General features: G+C 45.0%; 3 protein-coding genes across 5 annotated transcripts in view; 1 reads left to right on the forward strand and 2 right to left on the reverse strand.

Moving 5' to 3' along the window:
- Window positions 1-45: 45 nt before the first annotated feature.
- On the forward strand, window positions 46-4,463 carry tyms (thymidylate synthetase). The gene is made up of 7 exons (XM_064332872.1): window positions 46-440; window positions 2,224-2,297; window positions 2,683-2,857; window positions 3,140-3,241; window positions 3,479-3,654; window positions 3,767-3,838; window positions 4,166-4,463. Exons 1-7 carry the CDS (start codon window positions 77-79, stop codon window positions 4,301-4,303), a joined length of 1,101 nt encoding a protein of 366 aa, XP_064188942.1. The 5' UTR covers window positions 46-76; the 3' UTR covers window positions 4,304-4,463.
- On the reverse strand, window positions 2,272-12,126 carry enosf1 (enolase superfamily member 1). Of its 2 annotated transcripts, XM_064332870.1 has the most exons (16): window positions 11,933-12,125; window positions 11,587-11,689; window positions 10,955-11,070; window positions 10,597-10,683; window positions 10,277-10,303; window positions 9,883-9,955; window positions 9,673-9,711; window positions 8,733-8,815; window positions 8,538-8,572; window positions 8,218-8,305; window positions 7,728-7,862; window positions 7,185-7,226; window positions 6,137-6,266; window positions 5,647-5,746; window positions 5,147-5,228; window positions 2,272-4,835 (listed from the first exon to the last, which is right to left on the reverse strand). In XM_064332870.1, exons 1-16 carry the CDS (start codon window positions 12,014-12,016, stop codon window positions 4,752-4,754), a joined length of 1,308 nt encoding a protein of 435 aa, XP_064188940.1. In that variant the 5' UTR covers window positions 12,017-12,125; the 3' UTR covers window positions 2,272-4,751. The 2 variants fall into 2 exon arrangements, with proteins under 2 accessions (XP_064188940.1, XP_064188941.1); XM_064332871.1 differs by lacking the exon at window positions 5,647-5,746 and having other exon boundaries at window positions 11,933-12,126.
- Window positions 12,127-12,708: 582 nt separating this feature from the next.
- Window positions 12,709-22,459, reverse strand: part of LOC135253508 (tyrosine-protein kinase yes) — a 38,773-nt gene continuing 29,022 nt past the window's right edge. For both annotated transcript variants that reach the window (XM_064332862.1, XM_064332863.1), the window contains exons 9-12: window positions 21,058-21,134; window positions 20,206-20,359; window positions 19,302-19,433; window positions 12,709-15,029 (exon numbers count right to left, since the gene is read on the reverse strand). In XM_064332862.1, coding sequence (XP_064188932.1) covers window positions 14,821-15,029; window positions 19,302-19,433; window positions 20,206-20,359; window positions 21,058-21,134 — 572 coding nt within the window. In that variant the 3' untranslated portion in view covers window positions 12,709-14,820. The remainder of the gene's footprint in view (window positions 15,030-19,301; window positions 19,434-20,205; window positions 20,360-21,057; window positions 21,135-22,459) is intronic.

The raw sequence follows: 22,459 nt of genomic DNA on the forward strand, positions 1-22,459 counted from the left end.
ACACTTACAAGCTCTAGTTGGCAGTGTACGCAGTTTGAAGTTTACGCGGCTCACCAATCAGATCTAAATACGTAGAATGGTAGAAGCGCGCGGGAGTTCAACAGCGAGTCATTGTGGATTATTCGTATTTTTATACGGTCCATGGGATTATTGCAGTTGTGTGCTGCAGTTTTTCGCGCCTCTGTGTCAGACGGATCATAAAAATAGGAGTTGTAAAATGCCTTTAACTACAGAAATCAATGCTTCTCCCAGTTACGACGGAAAAGAGCACTGTGGGGTTAGTTGTCCAACTGAGAAAAGTTTGTTTTCTTTATTTTGCGACGAACGAGGCTATTTGAATCAGGTTGAATACATTCTGCAGCACGGTTCAAAAAAAGGAGATCGCACAGGAACAGGGGTCATTTCGGTATTTGGCTCACAGGCACGATACAGTCTCAGGGGTAAGTCATCTTCATTCAAATTAACGTCAGATAGTCAAATTACATGAGTTAACTTCCACTGATACCATTTACCTGAATTCTTTTTACACTGTCATGAAGTCATTTAATATATATATTTTAATAAAGTTTTCTTTTCCGTGGCTTCATGTCTATTTTTGCGTGACAAAATTCATTTTTAATGTCGGTCCTCGCATGGTGGGACCAATGGGAATGTGTTGTGTGGGTCATTCTCTGAATGCGGTGCCTTTTATTTGTCCCTTAGACAGATCATCTAAAGTTACTATTAAAATGTGGATTAATGGAATGGAGAAGAGACAGAGAGTGGGGAGAAACAGGTGATTTAAGTGAGAGAGAAGCGTGCACAAAGGAAGAAACGGAGAGAGAGTAAAAGGAGAACCAAAGCTAGGGCAGCTGAAGGTGCAGCTATTACCCCGCTTCCCACCCCACCCCAATTACTTCAAGGTGCTCCAATGGCAGAGCCGTCAAGTTAGTTTAATTAAGGGTGCTTTGAAGCTATAGACAGTCATAATACAGAACGTGAGTTAAATTGCAAGTCCAAGATGTCATTTAGTTTATAAACAATAATTGTCAGCTATTACTACACAGCATGTAGACCAATGGTGGGTGGTGTCGTATGACAATGACCCATACCCTGGGGTCATTATCAATGTGGAGAGGGACAATGTCCAGGTAAAATACATGCACTGCAATGGCATTAACAAGTTTTACTGGCCAAGTCTTCGACCCGACATCAGCTGACAACCAAGTTGTCTGTCTAATGCCAGAGCCACAGGCAATTAACAAAAGATCAGTGGAGATAGAGAAAAATACCTGGATGTACATACAGAAACATTTTGAAAATGCTTAAATTTGGAAGTGGAGAGGTTAAGGGAGGAGGATGAGGTAAAACAAGGTAAAGACAAGAAAATGAAATGATGGAGCTTTCAGAGAAAATACTAGAGCCTTTTTAAAATTAGTTCAGGTTTTTAATAAGATGTGGTTATTTAAAACATTTTGCTGAACTGATATCTTTGTATTTCACTTTTTAACATTTTTATAGGAACTGCCGTTATGAAAATCTTATCATTATTTCCTAAATATTGTGATCAATTTTGGTGTCACTTCCACCCTGTTATATTGATGTTTTGTTGAGATTATTAATTATACAATAAACTGTATACAGTTTGGACATTATATTGGACATTGAGTTCCCATGAATTACAAAAGTTTATTTTCATTTTGCTGTTATTTTGTCATCTATTTTAAAAAGTTGTAGCTCATGTAATAGATTGTTTATGGAGTTGCCGCATCATTCATTACATTTGTTTTGAAATTCTTTCTTAAATAAAAATATATTTGGTACACAAGGTGACATCATGTTATTTGTAAAATGCATGTTTTAATGTATTTAAGCATTTGTAATATTTACATTCAGTCCCCTGCATGTCCCCTAACAGGGTGGAAATACCTCAAGGTCCAATTTATACTTATAAGTTCATAAAATCAAGGGTTCAACAGCTTGAGCTCGACACCTATTGTTTTCTGAACAATAAACACACCCTTTTGATAATGTAATGTTGAAAATGTGATCCACACAACTATATTTACAAAAAGTTATGAGGTCCAAAAGGCACCGCATTCAGAGAATGACCCACGTGTTAGGTTGTTGGTGAGAGAACACACATTTTGAAAACTTGTGACGTGACAATTCTACAGTTACAGTGCAGTTGTGTTGGGGCAGAACCGTGCATTGAATTTTTATTATTTGATTGTTGTTATGCAGATCAATTTCCTTTGCTGACAACGAAGAGGGTTTTCTGGAAAGCAATCGTAGAAGAACTGTTGTGGTTTATTAAAGTAAGCAATACATTATGCACAATAGGCCTATATACATCTTGGGTTATATCAATAGCTACACTGCATGAAAGGACTGCACACTACAGTTGGCTATGGTCTTTATTCATTTAGCTAGCTATTTTACTTAAATGTCCTTGCACTTCTCAGCTAAATAACATTTGCAATAGTAATCACATTATAATTGATCATCTACAGTAAAATTAACAAGAACCTTCCCACGTTTTAAGCGTATTATACAATTGTTTTTTAACATGCATTTTTACGTTACATTTTTGTACTTTTGTTTACTTAAGTTCAGAGGCTTATCAATCTAGCTGCTATTTCTGATGTATACAGTACCATCAAACTGCTGGTTTGGAGAAATGATGTGCCATTTTTGTTACAGGGGTCAACAAATTCCAAAGAGCTGTCGGAGAAAGGTGTGAAAATTTGGGATGCAAATGGATCCCGTGATTTTTTGGACAAGAGTGGATTTACTAACCGGGAGGAAGGGGACTTGGGCCCTGTTTACGGTTTCCAGTGGAGACACTTTGGTGCTGAATACAAAGACATGCACTCAGGTAAATGCCACTTGCATGCCTGGTCTACGCTGCTATAAAGTAGCAGCTGGTGCAATTTTGAATACTCTTAAAGAATTGTTGACCTGTCAGCTTTTACAGTTTGCTTTATGCCTCATGGTACCCATACTTAAATTGCTACTTTTGTGGTGCATTGCAAAAAGGTCACTTCCAGCAGGTACATACACTTGTGAGGAGGAAACTGGATCAAAGCTAGTGTTGAACACCATGCTCTAATACTGCATTAGACCAGCCTGTCAGAACATTTCCTTGCTTTTTCTACAGATTACACCAGACAAGGAGTAGACCAACTGCAGAAGATCATTGATACCATAAAAACCAACCCTGAGGACAGGAGGATCATTATGTGCGCTTGGAATCCAAAAGGTATCTCCTTTGTCCTTTCCAAGAATTAAGTTTTGCCCATCAGCTACCACTTTTCACCCATGTCCATGATCTTACACAGATGCTCATGTACAATACGGAGTGAAATTCACTTAGCTCTTGGCAAAGAATCTAATCAAACATTTCTATTGCATTACAAATCCCTGAACGGTAGAGACGGTGGTTAAACTCTAAGGTTGCTGCAGATTTGGCGAATCCCCCATTTCTGTCCTGTACCAGACCTGCCCCTGATGGCCCTGCCCCCCTGCCACGCCCTGTGCCAGTTCTATGTGTGTGATGGGGAGCTGTCCTGCCAGCTGTACCAGCGGTCCGGAGACATGGGGTTAGGTGTGCCCTTCAACATCGCCAGCTATGCCCTGCTCACGTACATGATCGCCCACATCACTGGGCTGAAGGTAGGGGACGGAGACCACACCATGGTGGCTGCCTCATCGTTTGATTTGTTTGCATTCCACTTTGCATTAGGACATTTTGTGTAGTGTTTACTGGATCTTTCCTCTTACCCAGCCTGGTGACTTTGTGCACACTCTGGGAGACGCTCACATTTACACCAACCACATCGAGCCTCTGAAAGTCCAGGTATGCGCTTACCATACAAGACCACAACCACGTCTAAATATGAGGGCAAATGTTTTTAGTGTAAACATTGCAGGCCAAAACCACAGGTCCATGACTGTAATTTCCCCCTCTAAGTTTAAGTTTTGCTCACATAGTTTGTCCAAAATAATGTCAAACTTGGTGGGTGTGTCAGATGTTGTGGTGCAGTGTGTTAGATTGATATTGTGGTGCAGTGTGTTAGAATGCTGATTAGGTGCAGTGAGTCAGATTGATGTTGAGGTGCAGTGTGCTAGATCACTGTTGTGGTGCAGTGTCGGGTCTTTCATTTAATTTCAAATATCCTTTCAGCTCCAGAGGGAGCCCCGGCCCTTTCCCAAGCTGAAGATCCTACGCACTGTGGAGAGCATTGATGATTTCCAGGCTGAAGATTTTGAAATCTGCGACTACAATCCTCATCCCACTATTAAAATGCAAATGGCAGTTTAAGCATATCCAAGAATATGAATGGGCTGTGTGCATACTTGCCACATTCGTTTGCTTTTTAGGTATCAATGAGTAAAACCTAGGAAGAAATGTTTATTACTGTAAGTATTGTTTGTAAATTGTTAATTTGTTTCTTAATTAAATATTTTCTGATGCAAAATTATTCTGATCTAGCAGTGCTAAGTATTGTGCAATTACTACAGACGAAAATCAAGCACTTCACCTTTCTTAGATCAAAACTTAGAAAAACATTGTTTGAAAATGTGAAGCATCACTTAAAACTTTCTGCAATTAAGTTCCATCTAAAATTCAACCTACATAGCAGCAGCAGCAGCAAATGCCCTTTACTTGCCCTTTTCATATCAATGCACTCGATCAGAATTCCTGGCTATCACTGAATCACTCATTTTAATTAAGTGCTGAGAAGTGTCCTGGATGGCTGGGCTCTTGGTCAGAGGCTCTGCCACACCTCCCCCTGGGGATACTGGTACCGCCTCACCGATTCCTCCAGCATCTCTGTGGAGTACCCTGGGTCCTGCAGAAATGGCACAGTTCCCTTTCCCTTTAAGAAACATTCTGAGCCACCACACAATGACAACTGGTTTAAAACACATTCGCAATCCAGTGTCTCCAAGCATGCTGTACATACTCATAATTTGATATGGAAGAAGTAATTCATGTATTGTATTGGCCAGATCTTTATTCTGCATCTTGGTTTCAAATGTTGCATTGCGCTGTCATTAATGTCTACCAAAATGCTATACATTTCTAGTGTCCCTAGCCCACTAATTAAATGTATTGAGAAGGTTTGGCACTTTAATAAAAACTCTGGCAAAGTTAACTCACCTTAGGTGGCATGTAGTGGGCATCCTGAATCACAACTGGACTTTTAAAGTGCTCATGGAGATGATCCACGTACTCGCACATCCTAAAGACAACATCCATAAGGGTTAAATGGTGAACCCTTCCCTTAAGTGAGGTCACGCTATGATCCATTGCAAACAGGAGGGGGCGCTAGAAGCACATCATAATTCAGTTCCTTGAGGATTAATCATTAAAGTATCTGGGTTGGAAAAATTGACTTATAAGTCTGGGAAAACAAAGTTAAGTCAAAGAATGTCCAAGTTTGTGACGAGAGCATTGATTCTGAACGACAGTTGGAAAAGCTAACTGATAAACTATCCTTAGAATGAAAAGGGAGATACATAGCTATTGTAGTGTCACTGGGCATTTAATGGTTGAAAAACAGCAAACTCATCATGCCAGGTATTCATCACCGTGTTAATGAAAGTATATGCAGTAAAGGAGAAGAATATCACAGTGTATGTTTGCCAGTGAGCACTAACCGGTTGTTGAGACTTGCAGACACACAGATGTAGTCAAAGAGTATCAGGTGCTGCACCAGCTCACAGAGACCCACACCCCCTGCATGGGGGCATACGGGCACTGCCCAAAAATAGTGGGCCCACTGTCAATGAACTACCATCCTCCATTTCAACCACACAATCATTTACCATGCAATTTCATTTGGATACAGCCCAAAGTGATAGGATATGACTTGTCCTCGTCTTAATCGTACTATGTCACCACTAAAAAAAACATGGTAAAATACTTCAGTAAGTGACTGTTTTAGTATTGTGTCTTTTTACTTGTAATAACTCAGTTCATGGAATGAAGACAGAACTGTGCTGGCTTCAGCACAAACTGACCCAGCCAAGTTTACTAGCCATGGACGCTGGCTTTACAGATGTACTGCACTGGGTCAGAGCTGAGTGTTGAGTGGCAGTTGGGGTAAAGCCACCACGTGTTCAGGTGAGCGGCTGGGTCAGGTCTCACCCTGGAACTTGCAGGCCATGAGCAGGACGGCCAGGTTCTCGTTGACGCTGCCCAGCCTGCAGCTGTCAATCTGGACAAACTGCAGAGCGGAGGCCTGGAGAAACTGCTTGAACATCACCCTGTTATGACACTGGAGGTGGGGGAGAGAGTGAGTGTGTGTGTGTGTGTGTCTGTGTACGTGTGCGTGTGAGGGTACGGGCGTCCACACAAATCGCATTCCTTCAGAAATCGGTTTTAACTGTTTGAATTACATATATTAATGTCCCAGTGTAAGAAGAAAAAAAATCTTATTTATGTATAACAAATTATAGGTAATTTGTGTTGCAGTTTTTTTGACAGTTTTGATCAATAAAATGTATATTTACATAAAATTATCTTTAAAAAAGTCAAATCCTCAGCTTCCTGCTTGAGAAGCATCTCAAAATCTGGAGGTGCTAGATAAGCAGAACCTTTGTATCAGCCTCATACCTTATGCTACCAGCAATTTCAACAAAGACAAGCCTGCTTCTACAGCTAGCAGATCAAAGTCAGACGCCCACCCCCTGCCAGTTAGAGCCTCTGTTTTTAGACTGCCACTGTTTCCTGCTTATACCGTGAACTATAAAACAATACACAGCGGACCAAAATAAAAGCATTTTTAAAAATCACAAAATCATTTCAACACACATTTAACAACAGGGCTGCTTTGGGGATGTGCTTTCAAAAGGTGTTTTTCTTTCTATTTTGATTTAGGTTTTGATGTCATGTTCAACACACAGTCTGTGCTGTGCTGTACGCTGGGAGATGTTGTGACATTTCTGACTAAATTTAGAACAACGGATATCGTATGGACACCGTCAGCTACGATTGTTCCAATTTTCATCAGACGAAAGCTTTACACACTCACGCAGGAATGAAAATACCCACCAGAGCAGCTGAGACTAGACACAGATGAATGACGAAATTTCATGTCAGCCAATGTCATGACTGGCGAGCACCCGCCAGACGCACGTCTCTCCGTAATCAGAAGACCACCTGTCTGAGGCCAGCTGGAAGTCACATGACTCACCTGTTCTCCAGTGGCCACTCCGATGCCAAGAGGAGCCAGGGCCTGCAGCGCAGAAGCGGTGAGGAGTAGTTATGGTAACCGCTGAGTCAGAACACAGCCCTTAATGAGCAGGTGTACCGCGGCCCCTGCGTCAGCCCCGCGCGGCCTGCCCAGCCGTGAGTCAGAGCAGCCGGGGCTGTGGAGCTTCAAATTCCGCTGACCGGGCTGGAGGCGGGGCCTCCCCTGCACAGTGCTGCAATCACAGGCCTTCCTCAGCCACCACAGACCGGCCACCAGTCAGGTCTGTGGGCTTAGCCAGGCCGGGAGTACACGCTAATGCGCAGCCGATTAGAGCCGCGGGTCTCAGCCCTCTGTACATGCTCACTCGTGCTCTCTGCCTTCCCCGCCCACCTCCCCCCCCCCCTTGCCACCCTTTCCCTGATTCACTGATGATAAGAAGGTAAGAATATATAATAATGAAAATGGGCCATTCAGCCCCTCTGTGCTTGTCGTTTACCAACTGTCTGGTGTTCTCCCTCCCTCCCCTCCACCCCACAGCCATACCTTGGAGATGGTGGCGTGGCCCAGGATGTCGTCGGGGGACGTGGGCTCCTCGATCCACAGCGGCTTGAACTCCGCCAGCCTGGTCACCCAGGTTACGGCCTCCCCCACATCCCACCTCTGGTTAGCATCGATCATCTGGAGCGGGAGTGGGTTCAGGGACGGGGCACAGACAGCAGGCCGTTTACTGCAACAGGGAAGAGCTCAGCACTTCTCTTTATCCTCACAGGGCGGAAACGAGCAGCACAGCAGGAGGATGAGGCCTGCAGGAGAGCGAAGGGATCACAGCCAATTTTCACATGTCCAGATGCAGATCCCTGCAGCCTTTATATCGCTCCCCTGAGTCCAATTAAGGTCAGAGCCAGTCTGCTGTTTCACAGCCACGCTGCTGCAGCCGGGGGACGCCCTTCAGGCACTGGATGAGAATGGAAGTGCCTCACTGGGACGCTGTGAATAATGCAGGATGAACAGAGAGGAGCCAGAGCCGTCTCACCAGAGTGCTGCTGGGTCCGATTATCTGCCTGATGAGAGCGCACCTCCGCACGTCATCCTGAAGGTCCTCCCCCACCTTCACTTTGAACCTGCGGAGAGGCTGCTCTTACACGTCAACGCGCAGGCACACGTGGAGGAACACGCATGCAAACACACAACCACACACACACACGCGTACACACGCGCAAACACAATCACACACACGTGTACACACAGGCACGCCTGGACGAGCACACGCGTGCGCACACAATCACGCACAAACTCATGTGTGCAGGCACAAGCTTACCCATGTACCCATGCACAAGCTTACACACATCTCACCTTGTCCATCCATCTCTCAGTGCCTCAGTGCAAAGCTGCAGAAACACAGAAAGTGATTACAATGCAGCAAATGAACTGGTAACATTATTCACCCTTCATCCACTGAGCAGATGCCCCTGTCAATGGCAAATTTCAGAGCTAGCACATTTACACAATCTACATTCTGTAATCAACTTAAACAGCTGTGTTTGCGACCTTTTTGAGCTGCTGGTCTGAGTATCCTATCCAGGCACAGGAAGTGGTGTATGCTGGGTACCCCTCCTTCAGCATCTGCTCCTCTGGAGTTCGGAAGCAGAGGTCATGTGACAGAGTGAGAGCAGGGTGCATATTCATTAAACTTCTCTGAGTAAAAGTCGACTTACCATGACTCTACTGACTCAGCCTATGCTAATTGCATGAACTAGACTTGCTATGGATAACTGATACTCAATGAGAACTGTACCTTATTGGACCTGTGTTCTGTAGTAGTTCCAGTTACTTTTGGTATGCACGTATTGTACATTGTTTTAGATAAAAGCATTTGCCAAATAAAATGTAATGTAATGCAAAATTGCTCATTAAGAATCAGTTCCCCAGTCCATACATCATAATCTTATCCATTGTGATCTAACAGGCAAAACTGATCTTGGAGCAGCACTCCTAATCTGTCATGCTTTACTGTATAAATATGGGCCAAAGCTACCGCTCCCTGACTTTTAAATGCAGGTGTCAGCTGAAAAAAGGAGACGGTTACAAAGAATGATTGACAGTTTGGAGAGAAACCAATTAAAACTTGGCATTCCCTTGTTAGCACTGATGTTAGACCCACAAAGAAAGTAAACAAGGTTTTGCACTGTCAGAAATATTTAAGGTACATTAATAATGAAGATACTGGTTTCAAATACTTACTGTTCCAGGGATATGTCTCGCTGTAAAACATCTCTAAAAGGCACTGATTTACTACTCAGACTAATTTTAGATGCATTCTTAAGTTGTTTGGAGCATAGTCGATGGATTTAATTTTGACCGCTCAAATGTACACATACAGTATTTGTGTCACTAGTACCACTCAGTCATCCCCTGTTCAAAGTAGTCATTCAATTCCTTTACGCGGTCCTGAAACTTGTGTGTCAGCTAGACACTGAATGCAACACACCTCTTTGACGTCTCCCTTCTTGACCTTTCAGCAGTATATCTGAAGAAAATAACATATTTAATATAGCTTGCATATTTTATAACCGCTACTGGCAAAGTGAACAGAAGATGCAATATTAAAGTGCTGTATTTATACAGCACAAGCATTTTGTTGCATAAACAATTTCATTGGAAAACAAAACAGGATGTAAATAATTAAAGGCAACCTCACCCAAGGCCTCCTGTTCTGTGAGAGCGTCAGTGATATATCTGAAGTCGATGCACGATATGAGTTTTTTGGCATCCTGCGGCATGAAGATGCATTACTGCCGTCACATTCACGAGGATCTATGATCCCATTCAAATTCACTTATTTATTTTCCAACAAAATACACACTCATGCTGAATACCATGTAAGACATAGCATTTTAAAATAACAATAATAAAATGATTTCAAATATTATTACTATAAAAAAGCATGCAGCAAAATGCAAACAATACATTGTAATACCTTGAATAACAATAGCCCTCCCTTGAAAGCCCAAGCGGAAATATGTCAGAAGTAAATTTATGATCTCTGAAACACATGGAATGTACAAACACTCACATTCGTCAGAAAAACTTACCATGTCAACTAGCAGCTTCCAAAGTGGCTGCTCGGAAGAAACAGACAGAGAGCAGGGTAAGGTCATTGAGGTCTGATATAAATGCCAGCATGCTTGGTATGAAAACACAAAGCTTTGAATGCCAAAAGGGAACTGGGCTATTTTGGCTCTTTGTCAGTGCTGAGCAAGAAAGCATATAAATCATGGGTCTGTGACAGCAGGAAGCTGGGGAGGATGCAGTAAGGACTGTGGCGTGGATGAGCAGCAGCGTGCCACACGGACAGCGGCTCGGGTGACTCGGTCTGGATGATGAAGAGACGCACGGCTTTACTGCCGCCCACCTTCCCCTCTGCCCGAGCCCAAAGGTCCCAGACCGCGTTGAGCACGGCGGCGGTGGCCAGCTGGATGACCCCCTTCTCTGGCCCGATCTGCGGCACAGCGGGGAAAATCCCACAGCACACTCCTCACATACCTCTCCACAAACACTCACCGGGGCTAAAATTCTTATTTTACCATTTATCCATTTCATTGTGAAGCTGCTTTTTTTTTTTTAAATCCTGCATGGTTATGATTATGAATATTATTACTATTTAAGGAGAAAGAGAAGAAGGAAGAGGAGGAAAAGAAGAAGAATTTGGATATTGCACCAACATCAAAACATTATTTTTTGGATGTTAATAGAACAGCTGTGATTTTTACCCATCTCATCTGCCCATCGCTGGTAAGGAGCCTGTAGAAGGCCCTGAAGTCACTGACGATCTCCTCCAGACATGTCCCCACTACAAACGCAGAGAGGGCCTCCACAGCACAGACAACTGCACAGATACAGTCAGGGAAAAGAACTGGAGACATCAATTTCACCTAATAGAGACCACTGCCATAAATGAGAAACAGAACTATTTAAATGACTGCAGATGGGTTATTTCACAGAAGGGTTGGAGCCATTTACAAACTGGATAACGTGTGTTGGATAAAATTAATGACCTATACAGAACTGTTTCCATGTCAGTTAAAATAAAAATATACTTGAATTTTTAAAAGCATTATCACAAAAGTATAAAAACACAGTATATACCACTTTTTCTGTGTAAAAACCACATCAATGCTTCGACGTGGATTAGAACAAACATTATTTAAGTTTTTTTTGCCGCCGGGCAGGAATTTCTGTTTGTCAGCGGTTTTGTGAAGACATTATCTTTATCACCACTAGATGGCGCCAGGTGTGCACATGAGCAAGGCGCAAAATAATGGCATGGACTGGAGGTGCTTGAATGTTATTTAAACAAACCTTGGGATAAAAAAAGAACTCTGGCATGCACCATAGATCTTACCGATTTCTGTGCCCTTTCCCAAAGTAAACGTTAGACCGTATCCCTTCAATCCACCGTCTGTTTCGACTACAACATAGGCAACAGAGTAATCTGGGTCTGTGTGCTGCGGAGAGGGAGTCACATGATCAGCCTTTTTACTGTTCAAGAACTAAAAAATTAAATCGCTGATTTAGGCCTTAATCGCAGTCTACCTTGTACTGGAAATAGCTAAATATACTCGTTCTTTGTCAGACGATTAGAATAAATGAGCAGTTAAGAAAATCGATGCATCCGCTTTTGAGAATTTAATCGCTGAAAACTGCTAGTTTACAAGATTCATGTTAAAATACTCCATGAAAACACCGACCATTGCATCCGAACCATGTTGCTCCAACGAAGTAGGGAATCTAACATCGCTGACAGACAATCGAGTAATTTTTGCCTTTAACATTTCGCTATTTAATTAGTTTCACACTCAAAAAAACTTCGTAATTTGTAGAATACCATTAAGGTTATATATTTTGTCCCACCCACCGCCTTCTGCGATTGGCTCAAACTGATGTCGTTGAAGAGTCGGTGCGGATGTCATATGATGGTCAGAGGGCCCTCCCATAACCGAATTGCAAGGCAGATTAAACAGCACGGTTTTAAATTGAATAGCACGGTTTATGTGCGTCACTCTTAATTCTGGAATATGCCATAATATGGCGAATAAAACTACCCAATTTATTGTAAAAACAGCGGCAGGGAAGGGACAAATATTTTCTTTGATGAAAGGCAGATTAGCACCTTTAAATCGAGAGGTGTACAGGTTTCCATTGAAAACGTGCAAATGAGAATTAGGCGACGTAATCCTTTGAATCAATATAGCCAACATGAAACTGATCTAACAGTGTTGAGCTACTGAGTGCTGGGCAGAATATCTAACAACCTAGCGACTGTAGAAGGAAATGGAACTAAGGGCAGGGCCAAAGGAAGAAACACTTGGGTCCATTCCAAAATTGGCAGTTGTGAAACGATTAAACGTGAATTCCTTAAATCCCTGTACGTCAGCCACACGTTTGCCAAAGAAAATGCTAACGGAAAGAGGAAATAAATCGTGATACTAGTAGTACAACAAATAAATATAACAAGGCAACGTGGTAAAAGCAGGAAATGTTTTATTCTTTTTACTCTGTACAAATTCAAATAACTAACCCATTTTGTACCAGAACCATTCACGTTTAGCTTCCACTTCCAGTTTAAACCTTGAAAAAACAGTGTTTTCATGCTGTCGTCGTCTTAAACTTTTCTTTATAAAATTAGAGGTTTCAAAACTTTGTACAAGCCCTTATCAAATCCTCTATCGCGAGTGAAATAAAGAGGAGCATGGAGGAAACATGTAAAAAAAGAATGGCACTGAGCGGATCAGTTTCGTATTGTTCGGGACTGTGTATCAAAACTGTGGTAGGTAAGAGGTCGGAGAAAAACGATCTGGTACGTCCAAGCGACCGTTTCATAGTACATACTGCATTTACTACACTTGGTATCATGAGTCGTGTTACTGTCACAGTTTAAAACACTATCATGGATAGGTCCCATAGAGCAGATCTACATAGGCTACATTCTAGAAGAAAATAAGAAACGGAATAAAACGAAACGGAACAGGTATTGAATGAAACCAGCAGAACACAAACGTGTAGCCTACCACGTTCATTATGATATTGCTTTATACCAATTTGATGTGGAGGTAACCAACCCTTAAAATATTTTTGTTTTAAAAAGAGGAAAAAATCTCTTCATTAAAATCTATTCACTCCATCATTGTATCCGGCTGGTTTAAATACACCTATATTTAATCAACAAAGAAAAATCAACTTGTACAGAGCATAACTGCGTAACGCCAACGACTGAAGCTCAACTGCTTGAAATCCGGGACGCCACTTCAAAATAAGGTTTAAAAAAAGAAAAAGAAATAGCACAGTGAATAATCTTGAAATGTAGTACTTTGGCAGCATTTTCGATTAAGATAAAGTGGCAATTTTCACTGGGTGTCTCATAATACGCTTACAATTTCAGCCATGCTAGCAGTGTGATGCCCACAAAGGCATGTTCACAGTGGTCACTGCTCTAAGCCTGACAATGAAATACTTGGAACTTATGCCATCCTGGTCCACAGTTCTTTTTGTAGTGCTATGATATGTCCCAGAACAATGCACTATGAAGTGTAATACCAGCATGTCAACAATGAATGAATACTCATTTCTGTTGAGCCACCGTTGGCACTGCACAGCGCTTTTCAGTGTCACAGTGACACGTGCACTTTTTCTGTCGCTTCTGTGATTTACCAAGTTCTGAGAGAGGAATTATACTGTTACTTGAAATCAGCAGCTGTCTAGTTTTATGGCACTTGCCCTGAAAACAGTATTTTCATAGTGTTATGGAAATGTTGAATTATTTAAGGACAGGGGAGCCTCATAAAAAGACAACAGGTTCTTTAAAATCTTCTAACACAATATGGTTCCAAGTTCTTACAATCACACACACGCAAAAAAAAAAAAAAAAAATCAACAAATAAGGAATTAGTAAACCTACAAATCATCTCTATCCAAATCACCTACATAGAGAAACAATACACAGATCTCTCTTCCAGCTGCCCTGATGACATGTGCTGAAAGCAGTGCATTCGCTTTATTTTCCATGATTTCTCTAAGTATATTCTCAGCTTAGATTTCATCAAGCATTACGATCCATTCCCTTGCCCTCTTGATTTGAACACCCACACTTTCTACCCAGGCTTGTCACCTGCTAGGTTTACAGTACGATGAAATGCTTTCGTTATTCTACAGGACTGAAAGGTTACACTGAATAATTGGTCACTTGAAATTTACATTTGACTCAGATACACATAAGGAGAAAAAGAAATGAAGAAAATGTCTATACAACAAAGACCTTCAGTACCTGAAATAAACATGTAGAGGATTAGTGTTTGAAATGGAAACAAAACAAAACAAACAAACCAAAAAAAAAAAAAAACCTTTTCTTTTAAAAATGAAGTAAAAAAGCAGTGGTTTGTGCAACTGTGAACCGATCTTCCAGTTTGCTTTTTTTCTTTTTCGAACAGCACACTACTCTTTGCTTTCTCCCCAAATTCATTTTCAGTCCTGAAACCGTCTCCTGTGTTGGTTTCCTCCCAGGCAGAGTGCCTCTGGTGGATGAGATAGGTAGCGCGGAGCAGAGTGTTGCGTTTGTAGTGTAGCGTAGCACGGCGGAACTCTATAGGTTGTCCCCCGGCTGGTACTGCGGCTCTGTGGCTGTGAAGTAGTCCTCCAGGAAGGACTGGATGTACTCAAACGTGGGCCTCTCGTCCGGGTCTTTCTTCCAGCAGAGCTTCATCATCTCGTGCAGGGATTCGGGGCAGCCCTGTGGGCAGGGCATCCGGTACCCGCGCTCCACCTGTTCCAGGACCTCCCGGTTCACCATGCCTACAGGGAGGACAACACCCGGTCACTCTCTACAGTACTGCGAGGCTACAAGCAAACTCATGCCAACTCAAGAGCACAATGACATTTTACCCTTCAGAGTAAGGTTACAGAGTAAATGTGAGCGTATATACAAGTTTTCATTCCACCATCCCGCCCCCCCCTCCCCCCAGGACTGGGTAATATTTTTTTTATTTGCTGTGACAATCTTGATAAATGCACTATGGTAATGCTTTTATGGGACAGCGGTTTGGAACTCCTAAAAAATGAAATTCTATGAGTATTTGCCAAAGATTAAAAACACATTTTGTGGAACCGTATATAAATACAAACTTCCCGGGATTATTATACTTCTTCCTGGGGATTTAGCAGGCTGCCATTCTAAATTCTATTACGGACATGCCACATAAATCCTCAGGGTCTGCTTGTGCACGTGACAGGATTTCAGCCGAGGATAGCATTCTGTGAGCAGCATGCAGTACTAATCTGAGAAACACTGCAACCTACTGGCGGAGTGTGGAACTGCGCTCTTCCGCCACTCGGTATCAGTCTCTGCGGAGCAGCACAGATGTCGTGGCCTGAAGGCTAAAACGGGAAATCTCACGGCCCGCTCTCACGGAAGACGCGCAGCGGGACGAGCGTGACCTCATCCGCCTTTCGTCTTTACCGCAGGTCGCATTCTCTCACGCATAAGAGCGCATCACAGGACCGGCGAGACCGCGAGCGCGGGCAGCTGAACTCGCTGCACGTGGAAGTGAATCTTTTGCTTCTTTTACCGCACAACTCCCATCATGTTTTAGTTCTACTATTAGCACTGCTACCGCTACAAAAAAAAAAAAAAGGAAAATAAAAAACTTAACTGTGGAGGGCGAACGCCAGCGCGACGGCGTGCGGAACGTGGTTTTGGCTCGTGACCCCCCCCCCCCCCCCCCATCTGGGGCCCTGCGGATGTGGTGGCGTTTTCCCGTGAGCCCTGGCGGCCCGGGACAGATGGCGGGTAAAAACGGGAGCTGGTGTGTGAAATCTCCAAACATACGCTGGCCAGATGGCTCCCCAACCTCAGCGGCCTCACAGGAGGAGGAACTGGGGCTTCAGCAGCAGGAGGAGGAGCTAGGCCTCAGCAGGAGGAGGAACTGGGGCCTCACAAGAGGAGGAACTGGGGCCTCAGCAGGAGGAGAAGCTGGGCCTCACAGAAGGAGGAGCTGGGGCCTCACAGGAGGAGGAACTGGGGCCTCAGCAGGAGGAGGAGCTGGGGCCTCACAGGAGGAGGAACTGGGGCCTCACAAGAGGAGGAGCTGGGGCCTCAGCAGGAGGAGGAGCTGAGCCTCAGCAGGAGGAGGAACTGGGGCCTCACAAGAGGAGGAACTGGGGCCTCAGCAGGAGGAGAAGCTGGGGCCTCACAGGAGGAGGAGCTGGGGCCTCACAGAAGGAGGAAGAACTGGGGCCTCAGCAGGAGGAAGAGCTGGGCCTCAGCAGGAGGAAGAGCTGGGGCCTCAGCAGGAGGAGGAACTGGGGCCTCAGCAGGAGGAGGAGCTGGGGCCTCACAGAAGGAGGAAGAACTGGGGCCTCAGCAGGAGGAAGAGCTGGGGTCTCACATGAGGAGGAGCCGGGCCTCAGCAGGAGGAGGAGCTGGGGCCTCACAGAAGGAGGAGCTGGGGCCTCACATGAGGAGGAACTGGGGCCTCAGCAGGAGGAGGAGCTGGGGCCTCAGCAGGAGGAGGAGCTGGGGCCTCAAAGGAGGAGGAGCTGGGCCTCAGCAGGAGGAAGAGCTGGGGCCTCAGCAGGAGGAGGAACTGGGGCCTCACAGAAGGAGGAAGAACTGGGGCCTCAGCAGGAGGAAGAGCTGGGGTCTCACATGAGGAGGAGCCGGGCCTCAGCAGGAGGAGGAGCTGGGGCCTCACAGAAGGAGGAGCTGGGGCCTCACATGAGGAGGAACTGGGGCCTCAGCAGGAGGAGGAGCTGGGGCCTCAGCAGGAGGAGGAGCTGGGGCCTCAAAGGAGGAGGAGCTGGGCTCTCAGCAAGAGACACTGGGTAGCCCCTCACAGGTCAGTGGGTGACATAAGCCGCGTTTCCACCGCAGGAACTATACCCCGGAACTAGGAACCTTTTGAGGAACTCAGTGCGTTTCCACCGCAGGAACTAGGGTCTAAATTTAGTTCTGGGGGCTTTGTTTTACCCCCCAAAACGTTCCTGCTCGGGGGGTAGTACTTTCCGAAAGTACAGGAACCTTTTGGGTGGAGCTTGCAGCGCTGAACATTTCTGATTGGTCGAGTACTCGTAGCATTTGTGTTGTATTTATTTTCCGCCATTACCCGCCATGTTTGAAAATATGCAGCGGCAAACCAATTTATTTTCATAATAACAAATCAAACTTGTATGTTATGCGGCGCAGTAGCCTACTTTTGGTTATAGCCTGTCAACGTCTTGGAATTATAACGTGTGCTCTTCTGTTCTTTTCTTGCTTTAGTATTCGTTTTATAAAATGCTAAGCATTCGTGCTGGGACAGCATATTACGTAGGCTACCAAAACATTCAAACGGATTAATTCGGTTGCTGAATATTTTCTTCCGGATTTTCTTTGTTAGCCCGTTGTAATTGACTCAAAACGTTTGATACAGTTATGTGAGGTATGCGGTAGTTCTGCATAATTAACATTGGTGATACAGTACAAGCAAACAGGAAATCACCTTCCGCACTTTTTATCCGGGTAAAATAACAGGTTAATTCTAGTAATCTTCCCTTTAGCTTTTTCAGACTGCCGTAATTTTACTCAATTTTACTGCCATTTTTCAATTCCACGAAAAGACCAGGAAGACTATGGACTCATTTATGGTGCATGGTTCGCATCTGGAGGGCACACTTCGCTGCTCGGCTAGCAGTAACTTCGAAGGAAAGCAAACGGTGGCTGTACCACTACTAATTTACATTTTCACGCAAGTCCGAGTTTTCGTTCTATTCTTGTCATTTTGCGATTAGCCTATATGGAATTGACGACGAGAAAGTAATAAAACAGCAAATTGTTTACAACGTGTGCATGTTTTCTGCTGTTAATGAATGTGTTTGAGAGGATATATGAAAATCAATAAATACAAAAGTAACCATATATAGTCATTGTTGGTAACCCGTTGTATATAAGTGGAATAAACCCCTCCGGGCTGTCCCGGTTATTAGAAAATAATGTAGGCTACTTCGGTGGTAATATGGGGTTACAGAAGAAATCATATGACAGATGGACCGACGACAACGTCAGTGGGCTAATTTGCCTAATCTTCGCGGTACTTTAGACCCCGGTGGAAACGCAGACAACCATTGGCTGAAGGAACCTTTTAGTTCCTGGTAACGTAGTTCCTGGGACTGAAAGTTCCGGGTAATTTTGGTGGAAACGCGGCTATAGGTACTCATATCGGCTCCGTATCATAGCACAGGCTCCATACCTCACACAGGCAGGGAGCTGTTTCTACCAGAGCTTTCTGACCCAGGGTGTTGCCTCAGCATGGGTACGTCGGGGTACACGTCCCCCCTTCATTCAGCAGAAGCTCGGGCCTCTTTTCCGAATTTGACAGGGAGTGTGCATTACCCCTTGCGCTGCTGGAGCCCGGCAAGCTGTCGCCATTACGGCTCATCACGGAATTTCACCGGAATGTAACAGCAGCGCAGGGCTGAAACATCCCGATCAGTCTAGAGGAGACAGCGGCGCCCCGGGCTCTCCCTGAGGGTCAGGATGAGAAGCCCTCACGCACCACTTACAGCCTCTGCCACCGGCCAGCAGCAAGGCTCCCACATAAAACACGACGCTCAGCTACAGCAAAGTCGCTGGAGGGCTGTCTGTGGCCTTACAGCACACTTTCACAGCAGCTGCTGTCATCCTGCAGCTTGCCAAAAAGTGTCACAGGAAGCAGAGGCAGCTTTTCTTGCAGCTTATTCAAGTAAATAAAAATATCTGTCAGCCTTCCATTACAAATATACACAAATACATAAACCAAATTTCCAACTGCAGAAACATATCTATGCTGGCAAAGGTTGAGCACAGATGGCATAGGTAACGATGCATTAAAGTAAATATAATCCTCACGCAATTAAGAATCTGTCCCAGGTAAATATAAAGTGACATGATTTAAACTCCTCCCACAGTCACGGCTGCAGTTACCCGTCTGCGTTTCCCTCCGTGACTTAAAACCGCCTGTCTGAAATGGGCCAATTAAACGCGTTCAGGGGTATGCTGCGTTCGCTAGCTCCCGTCAGCGTATCCCTGCGTATCCCATCAGCCCCTCTCACCTGGATATGGCACCCTGCCCTTGGTCACCAGCTCGGTCAGGAGGATGCCGAAGGACCAGACGTCGGACTTGATGGTGAAGCGGCCGTACAGGGCGGCCTCCGGGGCCGTCCATTTGATGGGGAACTTCGCTCCTGCACCGGGAGAGAGCGCCAGAGAGTGAGCGCGGGTGTAGTGAGCGTGTGTGCGTGTGTGTGAGAGAGAAAGTGTTAGAGTGCAAGTGTAAGCATGCAAGAGTGAATGGTGAGTGTGTGCAAGAATGAGTGTAAGAGTATGTGTTTTGGAATGTGAGAAAGTATAAGAGGGAGTGTGAGAGCGTACTGAAAGTGAGTAAGAGTGAGTGTGAGCGTAAGCGTGTAAGAGTGAGTGAAAGAGGGACTGATAGAACTCAAGTGTTACAGGACAGAGTGCAGAAGAGCCCCAAGAGCAGCATGGATGTTGTCCTTATAAATGAGGCTCGCCTTGTGAAGTCATCACAGCGCTTTTCATTAGATTCACAAGCCATTAATCACGATTATGAGGGCGGAGTATTCAAAGCATATTTTTTTATCAGACGAAAAGACCAACAGATTCTGGGACTAAATGGAGGAGGCCTGGTGGAGAACATCAGATCTGCTGCCATACCAAATGGAAAAACAAACAAACGCAGGTAGGATGAAACACTCGTAACTATTCTACAGTAAAAGCAATAAAAGTCTGACCCTTTTACATAACTGTTTCCATGCCGACAATGATGCAGAAATAAGCAGTCGGTCAGAGGCAAGGCATGGTCCCAAGGACAGATAACGGCTGAGACTAGTCAGCGGGATTTCCTGCGTGTTATCCACCTCCGAGCCGAGGTGTTGAAGGGAGAGAACATCGCCATGCGGTCCACGGCGGTCGCGTTGACCGCGTCGTAAAACTTGCCTTGCCGCGCGGTGTACTCGTTATCCTCGATCAGCCTGGCCAGGCCGAAATCGGCGATCTTGCACACCAGGTTGTCCCCGACGAGGATGTTGGCCGCCCGCAGGTCCCTGTGGATGTAGTTCATCCTCTCGATGAAAGCCATCCCGTCGGCGATCTGAAGGGGAGGGATTGGGGGGGGTGGGGGGGGGGATTAGAGGCCTGCAGTCGCCAGGCAGCCCGAGGCGGTACATCCGTCGCCTGAGAGAGCACACAAGCTCTACCGCTACCCGAGCCTCCACTGCGTCCAAAAGCCTGGATTAGGTTCTGAAATGGTGCCCGCAGGCCAAATATTTTCCACGTACAATTTACATTATGTGAATAAGACTTATTGCAGCGAAGAAGAAAACATTAAGTTGTTATCTGGGTCAAGATCGATCAGAAAATCAACTGATCATTGGAAAGTCCACATAGAACCTGATGGCTATTTTTCATTTCATTAATTTAATTCCAATTTAATTATTTGTCTGAGTAAACTGAATTGGCATTGAATACAGCCCTGGCTATTATTGTAATTGTTTAACATTCTGTCACGAGTGGGTCTATCCCTGTGGGGATACATACGTGGACATATTTCCCTGCAGTGTCTCTGAGTAATAACCATCTTTCCTCTCAATGGTCAAAGGGACCAGAGAGCCAATGCACCTATGGTGGGGCCATTTGGCCTGCTGGAAGCAGTTGACTAGCTCTGCTCTACACTTCAAGTTGGGGGCCACAGATGTGCCTCTTTCCTTGATACGAATCAGCTGACCGCACAGAATGGGTTACGCTCAAGAGGAAAAATAAGTGAATCTACCAAGACGCCATTTCTATTACCTGGGCAGCCATGTCAACAAGCTGGGGAAGCTTTAGGTACTTTCCCTCTCCTTCCTTCAGGAAGTCCAATAAACTTCCTGCAACACAACAACAAGCACAGCAAAACCAAATTAGGCGCAAAATCCGTGACTCAAAACAGGCGCTGGTTAACAGTGAAAAAAAAAAAAAACATGCATCAGCACACAGCAGTGACAGCTCGGGCAATGAAAGCAGTGGCCAGTTGGTGCATTTTGCAGCTCGGTCTTAATGACATCTATTCACTGCCCTTCCAGGGCCTCCTCTGTGTCTCTCTATGAGCCTTTTGTTCCCTTGCAGACACTGAGCGAACGTTCAGGTCACATGGAGACACAGCTCAGCGTCGGTGTCACGCTAACTGTTGATGCAATTTACTGTATGTCCCAAACTCGTCCACTTGGGTCAAATAAACCATGACCGCCGTGAGTGAATAAAAGGGCATCCGGTTCACAGAGCTCTGCACACAACTGGGCTCCGCAGCACTGACCTTCCAGATGAGAGTACGGCCAGACAGCCACAGAGAGCTCCCTCAATGCAAACTGTAAACTGTAAATCACCTCTTTACCAGTTACGTGAGAGCACTGTTGGTGTAAAAGATAAAAAGCAGGGCTGAGGGACAGAGAGCTGTGGTCTCTAAAATGTTGCATTTCAATTAGGAGTTCTTCCTCTAGGCCGTGGAGCCTGTGACTGAAACACCAAGGGATTTGACAGCTGGCCCAGAACTCTGTAATTTAATTAAAAACTCCATTAATTTAATATTACCCTTGAAGGAAGTTAAGACGGGATGCCATGCTAAGAATGGCAAAAAGATGTCAGCATATACTTAAAAGAGAGCTGCTTATTAATGACAGTCTTTTTCAAAGAGACTCCAGACCTGGGTTAGAATAGGACTCCAATGTTTCAGTCACTGGCTTCACAGTGAAGAACAAAAATACTCCCACCAAACATCACAGCTTACATCTGTGCCTGCAAGGGAAATCCATTCTCAAGGGTGACAGTATTCTTCTGCCTTTATCCCAGCTCGCACTTTAATTACCGCGCCAAATTAGTGACTTAAGTCAGAGCGAGGCGATTTTATCCCGCGCCACCCACGGCAGGATTAGGAGGCCCAAAGACGCGGCTGCGGCTCCGGGTTCGAGTCTGCCAGCCCTGGCGCTGGTTTGGGGGGGCATCTGGTCTGGTGCGCCCCCGTGCTCTGACGCCTGTGGTGCGCTGTGTGTGCGCGTCCGAGCGTGAGTGCGTGTGTGTGTGTGTGTGTGTGTGTGTGTGTGTCTGTGCGTGTGCGCATGTGTGCGTGTGTGTGTGTGTGCGCGTGTATACGTGTGTGCGGGTGCACATGTGCGTGTGTGTGTGTGTGTGTCTGTGCGTGTGCGTGTGTGTGTGTGCG

This window comes from Anguilla rostrata, chromosome 4, assembly GCF_018555375.3.
Source record: "Anguilla rostrata isolate EN2019 chromosome 4, ASM1855537v3, whole genome shotgun sequence".
NCBI lineage: Eukaryota > Metazoa > Chordata > Actinopteri > Anguilliformes > Anguillidae > Anguilla > Anguilla rostrata.